Source organism: Anopheles cruzii, chromosome X (assembly GCF_943734635.1).
Source record: "Anopheles cruzii chromosome X, idAnoCruzAS_RS32_06, whole genome shotgun sequence".
In the NCBI taxonomy this organism is placed as follows: Eukaryota; Metazoa; Arthropoda; class Insecta; order Diptera; family Culicidae; genus Anopheles; species Anopheles cruzii.
In genome coordinates this window covers 2,754,465-2,767,669 of record NC_069143.1, presented here as the reverse complement: position 1 = coordinate 2,767,669, position 13,205 = coordinate 2,754,465, and the positions used below count along the sequence as shown (strand labels likewise).

The 13,205-nt window shown below is 44.5% G+C and overlaps 2 protein-coding genes across 2 annotated transcripts; both read right to left on the bottom strand.

Annotated features, from left to right (window-relative positions):
• Window positions 1-247: 247 nt before the first annotated feature.
• Window positions 248-3,193, bottom strand: LOC128267360 (ethanolamine kinase). The gene is made up of 4 exons (XM_053004181.1): window positions 2,872-3,193; window positions 1,330-1,787; window positions 793-1,257; window positions 248-713 (listed from the first exon to the last, which is right to left on the bottom strand). Exons 1-4 carry the CDS (start codon window positions 3,001-3,003, stop codon window positions 644-646), a joined length of 1,125 nt encoding a protein of 374 aa, XP_052860141.1. The 5' UTR covers window positions 3,004-3,193; the 3' UTR covers window positions 248-643.
• Window positions 3,194-5,542: 2,349 nt separating this feature from the next.
• LOC128278156 (branched-chain-amino-acid aminotransferase, cytosolic) lies at window positions 5,543-12,546 on the bottom strand. Its single transcript, XM_053017213.1, has 8 exons — window positions 12,248-12,546; window positions 11,284-11,410; window positions 8,984-9,199; window positions 8,450-8,659; window positions 8,163-8,393; window positions 7,770-8,073; window positions 7,546-7,700; window positions 5,543-7,453 (listed from the first exon to the last, which is right to left on the bottom strand). Exons 2-8 carry the CDS (start codon window positions 11,299-11,301, stop codon window positions 7,265-7,267), a joined length of 1,323 nt encoding a protein of 440 aa, XP_052873173.1. The 5' UTR covers window positions 11,302-11,410; window positions 12,248-12,546; the 3' UTR covers window positions 5,543-7,264.
• Between the last annotated feature and the right edge of the window lie 659 nt (window positions 12,547-13,205).

Here is a 13,205-nt window from a genome sequence, read left to right as displayed (position 1 = left end):
CGCATGTCGTCCTAGTTCTTATGCGTAAGATCCATGCTGCGACTCCTGGTCGTGCCAAATTGCTTGCATGAATTAGATCATGAGAACGGGCCGTTTCCAGAAAGAAATTAAAAAAATTATGTTTGCTATAATGCACAGATAATCATCCAGCTGCTTAGAGGTAAGCTTTTATTGATTTATATTTTAAACGTATGAAAAAGTACACGACAATCGCCGTGCCAACAGTTAATTAAACAGATGCAGTGCTACAGATATAATCATATATTTCGTTGCTCCTAGTTTATAGCAAGATAACCCGTTTGAACCAATATTATAAAAGACTGATGTTAACGGCGCTGCCCGGCATGTCTATAGGAATGCCTAGTTTAGCATTCGTTAAGTAATGATGTGATGAATGATTGATAAGTAATAACTTACAGTAATAAAACGTTTTGCCAGCTTCAAACGGTTTCCGCGATACGTTTACTCTTTGTACTTCGATATTGATACTGAGTAATGCAATACGGATAGCTGATTTGAGCACAGTCGGGATATAAGGGAATGTCTGCTCGAATGGCCAGCTAAACTATTGATGATTCACGAAGTGACAAAGAATAATAGTAATGCCAATGCGTGACTGTAGCACCCATAACACTTTTAAACTCTAGTCGGCGCATAGTGTTAGAAATTCATCCTTCTTTCGGCGATACTCGGTAAAGCGAATGACGCCGAACCTGCAATCAACAAAACAAAACCTTTTAGTACAGTCTGCTGTTACATTCTATTGCACTAAAAACGGAACGTCGAGCTTACTGCACGAAATCGAAGTCTATCGTTGAATGCTCCGCTTGTATGAGTGCCCAAACAGCCCACAGGAAATGGGACGCCAGAGCGTACTGATTCACCTGCACATACAGTCGCTGCACATCTGCTTCAACTATAGGCGAGGTATTCGTTGTTTCCCCGTTGATAAACTCTTCCAGGTATTCACGCAACCAGCGCATTTGAAAGTCCTTAGACGGATATCGGGAGTAATCGATCTCTGCGACACCGGCAAACTCCGTGAAGTGATTACCAATGTCGAACGCCTGGTGATTGAGGCCCGCATACTCGTAGTCAATGAAGGTGACTCTGCTCCGTGTCTTGTCGTAGATCACGTTTCCTAGTAGCAAATCATTGTGGCAAAAGACTACAGGACTGTTCAAGCGCTGCAGCTTTGCATACAGATCGCCAAATTCTGCCCGTAGTTCGCTGACCCTCGGAAATACCTTCCACACCCTTAAAGAGAAAAATTAGCTCAAAACAGAACGAATGTAATGTGTTGGCCACTCATTTCCCTTGTCAACGTACAGTTTGTCTTTAGCAGCATCGCTGAAGGATTCCGGAATCAACGCTAAAAATTGGTCCATCTTAGCCACCAACGCCGGTCTTTCATCCGTCAAGGGAATAGGCCGCACTTTGTGCATTTGAGCCATCCGACGGGCCACCAGGGGCCAGATATACTCTTCTTGACAACTGGTTGGGGTTAGTGTCGTCCCGGGTACATACTCATACGCCAAGCCGTTGTCGAACGTCGCATAGATGGAGGGAGCGTAACCATATTTGTTCATTAACAAGATGTTTTCAGTCTCTTTTCGCCGATCGATCAGCAGATCCGTTTTGTTGCCATAAACGCGAATCAGCATAACATCCTCCGTCACTGCCGTATCGGGGTCGAATGTCTTGCTTGTGTCTCCGCGGCTCACACCGCCTTGATTGGGTTGATTGAAACATCCGACAAGCTTATTCGTGATACCATCAGTAAACATCTGTGCCGCAGAGTAAACGAGAGTAAAAAAGTTAATTGATACCATTCAAATATCATGAGCTGTACGGTACACGTCCGTTCCTGTAAAATAACAAAAAAAACATGCTCCAACAAAATAAAGTCAAAATGGGTCCACACCTTACTATTGTTGTGATGTGGTAGTTCGTTACATTTCTGATGACCTAGTGTGGATGAAGAAGCTCATGCGACGACATGCGATAACCATGATGAGTCTGCCAGCGCATTCGGTTGCTATTTACATCTTTAATTCAAACTTATCATCGCTGTTATCATTGCCATTGTAATACAGCATAACACTGTGGCAAACGAGGCCTATCTTAAATGGTGCCCAATAAAACCCCAATAGTCTATTGTTCATTCGGATTGAGGAGCCACTGCCAATTTCGTCAGGTAATTGTCGGTGATCTGATTAAATAATTCCTACAAAGGTGTTCGATAGCAAGGCGTTATGAAATGTTTACCATTCTAGAAAGAAATTCACAAAGTAAGGCTGGATGAGCATTACCCGTCTGGTATCAAAAGACAATGAAAACATGACTATAGCGTGAGGTGTTACGGGAGGGGAACATTTACTGCAATTAAGGTCTATGCTTTAAGCTGTATTTGCACTAACATAAGGCTCATGCTTATAATGAGTTCGCTCTTATTCGTTTAGCGCTTAGGTGATGGTGAAGCCACGAGAAGCGGCTTGATAAGCGCGGTAACGTGATGTTGTGATAAGCCAGTTTTTACAGTTGAATTGTGATTTATGTGCCGAATTTCACTGTCGAGATCACGTTCGAACGACAGCAATAAACTGATTCAACCATCACTGGCCGAAACGAGCAACTCGGAAGCTGTGCCTGCCCAGCGCCTGTGCTACCAAGCTGATCTAGCACCAGAGGTGACACAAAGCTTTGTGAATCGACGCATCTAATAACTATAACAGATTTAAGAATTGTTAGTGTATCTTTCTGAAGATTGATGATCGAAGTAGACTGAATGACGAGAAAACTTACCAACGCTAAGGTACAACATTGCCTTACACTTAACTAAACAAATTACATGGCCTAACAAATACTAACCTTATGCCGCACGTCTTTGATGTGCCAATGCGGCTTGATAGTCTTCAGGATCTCATTGGCACCGTCGATGACCGCGTCTTCCTTGATAAATAACGCTAGGTGCGGAACGCATGCCTGTTCAACAGCGTTCATGCTGGTAGTTGAGATTCCTTCCCAATAACTAATGTGCGTATTGTATCAGAAGAACCGGAATTTTCGAAATTCGACAAAAATAAAATCACAATGAAAACTTTGTCCCACAACAAACAGAAGTTGATTGCAGTGATGGGTTTACTGGTCTGCTTCTTATTTCCTTTGCGGTTTTCACCAGATGGAGAAAGCATTCAAGAAAGTTCGAACTCCATACGAAAAGGGACGTCTTCAAACGAGAAACCGGTTCATACCATAGTGATAATGTCAGTGATAATAACTCTACTTTCGCGGAAACCACATAGTCTGTCAGTGAAAGAAGAAGTGTGTTGCACGGTAAACAAACCACAAAAACATCGCAATGACAGGAGGATCGCTGGTTTTATATTATATCCCTCTCTTTCGAACTATCCTTATCCTGCTCTGCCATTCGCAGCGCTTATCAGCTTTCCCTCTCTGCTTTGTCCAGCCGTTGTCTTGCTTACCCACATCCAGTGCATGAGGAGCGTTAACCCTAGAAGACGAGTTGATACAGAACTCAATAACAGCATACTAGGGTGTTCAATAAGTTCGTATGGTCGGTAACAAAGGGCGCTGTTACGAGCCCAATTTTTTTTTTGTTTTATTGTTATATTCTTCATATGAACGTATGTGAAGTTTCGTTTCAATCGGTTGCTTAATTTTTTTTATAAGCGATTTAGTATCGACGTGTCACAGTATTTTTTTACAATGGAAAAAATCAAGTATCGTGCAGTAATTTAACTTTTATTTTTGAAGCGTTTAAAAGCAAAGGAAAATTATGAATGAATGTTGAACGTGTATAAGGACTCTTCGCCTTCAATTAAGGGGTTAAAAGGGGGGTTTCTGAGTTTAAACGTGGCCGTACTTCAAGACGATACATGTCAAAAACGTAAAAAACAGACACAACACCTGAAATCGTAAAAAAATACAGGATATCGTATTCGAAAATCGTCGAATCACTTAAAGAGATTTAGTATAAGGCCTAGCCATTTCATTGAGCAGTATAACCAATATTTTGAGTGAAGTATTGGGTTTGAGAAAACTGTGTGCAAAATGGGTACCGCGTTCGCTAAAAACACATTCGAATGCATTTTTCTTGACAAAATTTAAAGCGTTTTCGATAGGATAAAGTGGATTTTGTGCATCGAATCATCACTATGGATGAGACTTTGGTCTATCACCATGATCCTGAATCAAAACAAGCGGATAAAGAGTGGTGTCAACCTGCTTCTTCGACCCTGAAACGAGTTCGTGTCCAGAAATCGCCCAAAAAGGGCACCAGTTTTTGGAATGCGAATGGTATTTTGTTAGCGGATTACTTGCAAACTGATAAAACAATAAATTTTGATTATTGTTCTGAAATTTGAGACCAACTGAAATAGAAAACTTGTGAAAAAAGACCCGGTTTGAAGAAGACAAACATCCTCTTTCATAGGGGCAATGCACCCTGTCACAAGAGCATTTTGAAAATAGCAAAAATCCGTGAATTAGAGTTCGAATTGTTGGAGTATCCACCATATTCAGCAGATTTGGCCCCTAGCGACTTCCATCTGTTTTCAGATTTAAAAAAATCGTGCGTGGAATGCGTCAAATTATCAAATGATGACGTCATAACAGCTGCGGTGGCGTATTTCGAAGGCGTTCCAATTTTTCACTTCAGGGATGGAATTCATAAGGAGTCTTGTTGGAACAAGTATATTGATGTTCAGGAAGGTCATATTGAAAAATTAAGTGTATTTCAAAGCATAAAAATGTGTTTTTCTTATCGACTAACGAACTTATGGAACAGCCTTTGCTAATATAGGTAAAATCGGCAGCCCAATTTCGTGGTGTCCGCACCACTGAGCGGTCTTGGCTTGTACTGGAGACAATGTTAATCTCTGTTGTTTTCTGTAACGGTTAGTGGGTTTTACGCACGGGGTTGGTGGTTCCAATCCCCATTTTCGGAAATTTAGAGTATAAATGAATAGAGTGAAGTGGAATGGATTCATGGAATTGCGTTTTTGAATACTTTCAAACATTATGAAAAACAAGAAATTCACTTTTAACTGTTTTCAAAAGGACCCGTATCGCAAACACTAATTAGTATTTTGACGAATTTGACAAAGATGTTGGTGACAGTGATGCCCACTTAGAAGTACAAACATTTTACTCGGTCGGAATCACAAACAAGTTCAAAATCAAAATGCTACTTACCTCTATGCCTCAGTATTATATGCATTAAATCGCATACGCCAAGAACTAACCAGTAAAGGACAAACGTAGAACAATGCTAAATATTTCAGGCTGTATTCTAGCTACAGCGAAGCAATAGTTCAATCGCTTGGAACTGGAATGCTTAGAGCTGGATACATTGAGAATGAACAGTTCTAGCCAAAAGTAAAAGATCAAAAGCAGTGTGGCAATCTTTATGCGATACTTATTTTCTCGGTTCATTACCAAATGAACTGAGTATGCTGTTCTTTGAGGACGATCGTCAGCGATGTTGATTGTTTAGCAGCAAATGGTAGACACACAAAAATAGGTTGTAAATTTTCTTTTTCCTTATTTATTTCTATTTGTATAATTTTGCCATGTCTTTGCACTATTACTATCGCGAGTTACATAGCAAATATGTGGCAAATCGACTAACCTAAAATTAACGCTTGTCAAGGAGCCACAAAAGGTATGTGCGCAAGGCCGCTAGTCGCTCCGTCCGTTAGTCACTATTAAACCCTTTTCTGGTATACCTAAGCCAACAATCAGGATCGGCTCCATAAACAAAGCAAGCTCTTTTTCGCTATATGTACAAAAAGAGACAAATATGTTGTGAAATGCACTTTTTTCTCCATTTGTACGACAACATTGTTGTTTTAAAACAAAAAATTACTAAAAATACAAAATAAATGAAATGAAATAAATGTACATTTTCAATGTAAGCTTGTTTAGATGCAAAGTTTTGTTTCATCATTATGCTCAGTGGAAATTAAATGGAAACATACCCTATCACAACAAAAAGTCCCACAACCAACACGGTTGGGGTGAGTGGCACTTTAACGCAATTCACTTTGTGTAGCAGTTCAAATCACATCACATTGCGGACCGCTCCAGCCGTATCACTTTTCGCCCACGAGTTTTCGCGGCACACTTCATCCGGACTATTGAATTTAGCTAAATGCGTTCGTGTTTTATGAGCCAGCAACTCTGCATGCCAGCTGCATGCCTCTGCAACAAAGCCTCAAACGCTCCTGATCTGTCAGCTATGCTCTTTGCATGAAAATGACTTACTCCTTAAAATCCTAGTAAATGCACGTTCAACCACAAAAAGGTAAAATCATCGATGTCGCTGATTCGTATCTAGTCTGTCATTTTCGCAAATCATCACCGTAGGTGAAATGGCAAGAGAAAGTCTTTTACTGCTAGTGAAATGGCATTGGGTTCCTCCATTTTACCCTTCCTTCACCAACCAACTTTTCCTGTATGTTTGAATGGTTGCCAATAAAATACATCACATATATACAACAACCTGCCTTGTTGTTATTCTAACATACATTGTTAACCGGAAGTACAAACGAAATCGGAATTGGCTCATCTTCGCTTGGTATGAAGAACAGCATTATTGCTTGTACAGCACAGAAACATGCATCAAAAATAAATACAAAACATTTAGAGCCGAGACAATTTTGAACTCCTATTTGTTACGCAAATTGTTTTCCTGGTGGTAGCCAGAAGGGTATGAATGATGTTGCTGTTGTATTGTTGGTGTAAGTGTTAAATTAGTTAAATGTCAGCGGCTAACAACATGAGAAAATTATTCTAATAGTATAACTAATGTTGTATATACAGGCAAGAAAAGGGAATGCTGATAAACGGAATGCGTGTAAGACTAAGATGAGGTTTAGATAGAAAAAACGGATAACGGCAGTGCGCTAGAAGTGAAGTGTAAATAGTGGCCAGGTGGGGAAAAATTTAAAAACCGAAGAACGAAGGAAAGTGTAGTGAAGTTGAGTGCAGTTACCTATTGAATTCGGCCATTGTTCCAGACATCCGAAACTGTGAAGGATTTTCTATTACCTACTTTCTCTATTAGGCTGTGGATAGATATTCTATTACCTCTCGCTTCTCCATCGGTTGGCCAACAACTTTAAATCTCTAGTTCCGTTTAACGCAGTATTTTTCACTCTATCTACCGTAACATACCAATTTAATCACAGCATAACTTGCATAAATGCAAACATGTTGCGAAAGAAGAAGACACAACGTGTTAATCTATGACGTACGCCCACGGGTGTTCTAGCTTCCCGTATTGGATGTCGGTGAGCGTGTTGTAGAGGCGTTGAAACACCGGATTGTCATGCTTCTGCGTCGGTATGGAGATATCCTCACCCAAGTATGAGATACAATCGATCGGACTGATGACGGCAGCCGTTCCAGCGCCAAACAGTTCCAAAAGCTATGAGATGGTGGGAGCGACAAATTAACAAAAACAAATGTCCGCGTGGAATGTAATTGGAAAGGCTACTATTGCGCTTTTCGAATACTTACTCGGCCCTCTTTAGTCAGCTTCTTCACCATAGACATGGTGAACTTCTGCTCGTTAACCGAAAACTCTCCCCACTCGTGGCACAAACGAATGATAGAGTCTCGCGTGATTCCAGGCAATATTAGTCCGTCCAAGGGTGGTGTCAGAAGTTCACGCTCTTTAAATATGAAGGAAAATAATCGGTAAAACAAGGGCCAACTCCGTCAACTGGCCTGTAGAATCTTACCTCCATTCTCCTTGATGTACAGCATAAAAATATTCATCACACCCACTTCGGTTAGCTGATGATCGTCGCCGTACAACCACAGAACTTGCTGGCAACCGCTTCGTAGGGCCTCTTTTTGCACATGGATCGTTGGTCCGTAATTTGAGCCAACTTTCCGATCACCAACGCCACCGGGCCACGACCTTGTGTATTTTGGATCAGCGTACAGTTTCAGCCCACTGGCACCAGGCTTAAAGTATGGTCCAACCGGAGACAAGATGGTGTAGAGCAGAGCCGAATCCGACGAAGCAACCCCCAACGTTGGCTAGCGAAATTTAAGTTGTCGATTGAGTAAATTATTTGAACAACTGCTTGCACAGATCAAGCAGTGATTGATAGGTCGTTCATTCTCACCTCAATGCCGATCAAAGTGGGGCGTATGTAGAGGCTAGCGGATTCCGTGTGTGGTACCCACTCTGAGTCAATCATTACAAGCCGGGCCATCGCCTTGATCAGTTCCTCGCTCTCGAACGTCGGTAGACCGGATCGGTGGGCAGTCACGTTCATGCGTGCCATATTCATATCCGGTCTGAAAAAACGAATTTTTCCATCGTAGCCGCGGTACGCTTTCATCCCTTCGAACAACTAGCGGAACATTGGGGGGTTAGTCTGGAGAAATTCTAGAAAAACGGGTTCCCTACCTCAATCGCATAGTGGAACACCTTCGCCGCCGGATGTAGGTTCAGGTTCTCCATTGGTGTGATCTCCGGCTTTTGCCAGCCGCCCAAGCGACGGTGATATGGTACCCGCAACATGTGATCGGTGAAGTACTTGCCAAACGCGAGGTCATCTACGTCTGGTTTCGGATTCAGCTGGTGAGGTGCCGCAAGACGCACGCTCAGGTCGGTGTACTGCAGAGGGAACAAAGTTAGAGTCGATCAGCACTCGATGTCAATTTTCTGCCGTCTCCTTACGAGCGGTGCGCAGAGGTGCAAGGTCAGGCATTGCATTCACCGAGTCCGGAGCACAAAGTCACCTCATTTGCAACTCGGCCAACACTTTACTCTTTGATACGCCGTAAGCGGTTATTCATCAAAGTGGCTGAATTCGATTAACCCGATTTGACCGGCAATACACAATGCGCAGTTGCGTTGTAGATGCAACATGTCATGCTTCCTTCGTAATTTTGTCAGTTTTGCTAAGAACCTGCCCAGGGCCACAAAATCTTTGCTTACCTTAAACTGTTCGCCCACATCAGCGGCGTGGTCCAGCTTCATGGGAAACGGTGCAGCAATCGGGAGCGCATCGGAGATTTTCGGGAAACTGTCCTCCTCCTCCACCTTGAGTGCAGTCTGCTGCTGGAACCCATGGCCGCTGCACAGCCTCACCTGATTCTGCAGCAGCTGCTGGATAAGTTTATGCTGATGCTGGAATACATAGCGCACCAAGTGCTATCGAAACCAGGAATGAAAACAATAGTTAAACCAGGAATGGAACAACGAACAGTAACAGTTTTTCTTTTGTTAGTTATATACACCCGATCTTGTTCAATGTTTCTAATGTTACATTCCAATGTTAAAAGGAAACATCATAGTTTTAGTGTTATCGAGGATGAGGCATTATATACTCGTATGTTTTCCTACGCAATATGGCCTAATTTTCATATATAATTATATATATGCTGCTAGTACCTCCTTTTTTAGATATCGATTCGAAGAAAGATACCGTCTTTAGGGAACCAACAGTGACAGACCAGTCTAGTGAGGTAGCCATACGTACAGGTGACGCCAGACATTGTTGAGAAATCGTGCTAGTCACGCAGATATGGTGCTATCTAGGTTATTTTTTTTTATTATCAGCATCGTTTTTTTCTGGCCGAACAAAGCGCGAATACCGCTGCTTACACTGTTCTCTGTACGCACTAGTACATAGCTTACTTCGTCAATTCAAAAAAGGCCAAAATAAGTGACATGTACTGTACAATAAGTCGATTTGGAAATTCCCAAAAGTAGTATGTTTTACCGTTCGTATACTGGTAGTAGTCGATAAGAGATCGACTGCTCGAAACATGGAATCTAAAACAATTTTTCCCCCCTATCAAACAGGCGCAGTTTAATTCTAAGTCACACACTCACTAGTGAACAAGAAAGTGAGTCTATGAACAAGAAAGATTAAGGTTAAAAGAAGAAACTAGAATATGTTCTTTGTTACAGATAACATTATAACATCATGTGCTTCTATCAATAGACCGTTCGTTGTAGAATTTGTTTTCGTCTATAGAACCGCCGTTCAACAGTCATCTTTTAGTTTGTGACTTTTTTAGACCTTTTCTAGTTTCATTGCTGTTGCCATAGCAAATCAACATCTCCTGCGTACCCTTTTCTTCCCATGTCCCTTCGGCCCACGGATCACGGCGGTCTTTTTGTTTGCACAACTTCCTTCACGTTCCTGTTCGACAAATGTTGTGCTTTCGCGGAGGGCGATAAGCGAAAGAAAACGAACGACGACCGTCGGGCTGAACGACTTATCAGGTTCGATTTTTTTGCCACGGTTGCAAGAAATATTGTGCTCCTTTGACATGTTTGCTGACACAGGCTGTTGATTATCATCCTGTAAATGATGTATGGGTGTGTTTGTGCGTGTGTGTGTTCAAGTAAGCCTGCTATCACTCGCATGACTGATGTGAATTTGAAAATTCGGCCGGATCGCCAAAACCGAGGTCAAACGCAAAAACCCAAAAATGCCCTGCCCGTAGGCAAATGTTCTCGGGATGGAGCAAGTGATGTAGTTGAGGTTGCCTGTGTCTGATAACAGAGGTCAGGACCAGGAAAGTTAGCAGAAAAAACGAACTTCTTCCATCTTCTCCAGCAGTCTTAACGCTTCGTCCGATGCCAGGCATCTGTACTGTTTTCGTACTGTTTGCCGGCGATCTTGCGGTCGCAGCGCGCCATCTGTTCTGATTGAGGGTGAGGGTTAACTACTGCCACTTTATTGTGCCCAAATGGTGGGACCATTAGGTATGCGAAAGCCTACTACGAGTAGTGTGCGTACAAGGCTGTGGTAGTTGAACAATTTGCCAATTGTTCAACAATTATGCCAAGTGGAGCGGTGGACCACTGAACCGTGGAAGTGAGTTTCTCAGAACACTGAGCCACTCAGCCCCGCTCCGGAACACGCCCTTCAGTGATGCACGGCGCGATGCATTTGACTGAACATTCACCACGTGTAACGAGACCATCCTTCGCTCTTATGTCTCACATTTTGATAGCGGCTGTAAGTGGGACAGTTGCAGGAAGCTTAGCACCAGTCTCTTGCTGCCAAGAACATGATGCCAAACAGGTCGCGTTTATCAAGGCAGACTTGATGACGTGTGACTGAACTCAGCCATGGCCGGCAGGAAGTTCTGCGTTCCGCTACCTCGCAGTGGGTGACAAAACGAAAATTCTCCTCTTTCACAATCTTCCGGTACAGTTTGAGACCTCCCAGATGAGACAGGCCAGAAAAATAGAACGGTTTCTTAGAAAAGCTTGCTCACCTTGCTTCGAAGGACCATCGTAGAGCAGCAGCGAGCTGTGGATGTAAACGTTGAAGATGGCTGCAAAAAACTCGAATCCTTTGATGTTGGCTGAAAATGCTCTCGGCAGGCTGGCGCTGTAGGCAGGCTAGAAGTGGGTTGAAATGCTGTTGAGAAACTAGATCGACCCGGGGGGAATGCTCACGAAGGCGTCGGCGTCTACACACACGCGGGCAACTTTATGTTTACGTAGAACACTGTACAATTCCTACGCTACCCACCGCACATTCGCTTATCTTTTCGCCTCCTTTTCGTCCTTCTCTTTCCCTTCTCTCTCTCCCTCACTCTGTCTCCTTTTTTCTTTCTGTTTTATCTTTCTTTCTCTATCTTTCTGCCTCTTTTTCACTATGTCATTCGTTTTTTCTCGTTTCTACAAATTGCTTGGCGCCGGCGACACGGAGAGTGGATCGCCGTCGCCGTCACACCGAAGAACGAAACCCCGACCAGGGTTTGAACACTCAAACACTTTCCCTTTCGTCGATCTCGCCCCCCGCTACGTGCGAAGGAGCGAAAGCGGACGAGCGGAGAGCTGGAGAGCCACAGGCCGTTTGGGCCACCAAACGCCAAACGGGGACACACTGGCCGCGATCCACTACATCAACAAAAACACGGCGCTGAGGGTGCGAAAATGCGTGGCTTGGGTCTTGAGCACGTAGTTGCACCGAGAGACACTTGGCATGGCATGTGGCCCGGCTGTTGGCCTTCCTTCGGCGATGGCACACGCAGCGATGGTGGCCTAAAAGAAGCAAAACCCCAGCTCCCGTGAGCACTGCCAAAAGCCGTGACCCTTCCTACGATGCGGTCCTTCAGATTCAGTACACACTAGGTTGAGGTCTCGCTCTCTGCTGCGTTTGATCGGATAGACTCGTTTTTGATCGCCGGTCGCCAGGGTAGCGTCGATTGCCGCCAGTTGCAGATGCCTTACCGTTTCTGGGTCCGTGCGTAGTAACCGCGTGCCCGTTTGTTAAAGAGGCACCGGGCGACGACGAGAGAATTGCTGGTTCGCCTTCACACTACGCACCACTGTTGACTTGCAGAGAGTGTAGCGTCGTGTCCAAAAGACAGTGAACCAGCAGAGCCTTTTTGCGTTCCGCGCCTAGCTCTCAGAATGTATTATTTTCTCTCCCGCTTTTAGGCGAGGGTCTTGGTCGAACTGGCACTTGCGCTTTTGCTATCTCTCGCTTTAGCCCGCCGATGTACACCGCTGAAGACTGAATCGACACTGCGGGCAGTCGCGTCGGACGCGAGAATAAAAAGTGTCGGTCGAAGCGCCGCGCGATCGTACGCTCCTCGCACCGGCCACAGCCACCTGTTACTGTCGCGTCCTTCCCGCCGGAACCGCAGCACGTTAACGCGCATCACCGTGCACGTCACGAGCAGCAGCAGGAGCCACTACACCACTACTACGACGTGGCGCCTACCACCACGCTGACGAGTACGCGATCGCGATGGCGATCGCGTGTTCCTGCCGCGTCCGTTGTTAACCCGACCCAAAGCCGAGCCGATTTCGCAGGTTTTTGGCATCCACGCGCACGACCGAAACCGGGGCCCAGTGTGCCTCCTCACTCACGCCTCCGGCGGCTCCGTCACTCCGCCGTATAGGGGTCGCCGCGATAAGAGTGTGTTTCGGTGACCCTCGCGTTCATACCAGCGTGGCGACCTGTGGCGGCTGTGCCGTTATTGGCAGATCGCGAACTGTCCGCGGCGCTCTTCAGGTGGAGCCACCCCACCCCGCCCTGCGTTGCGGATTTATAATTGAGCACATGGCAACCACTTGCTGCTGTTGGTATGTGTGTAAGCACACGCGGCCACCCAATCGTTCGCTTGATAAGGCGACTGGCGATTGATGTCCGACGGAGAGAAACCGACAGAGAGACAGACAA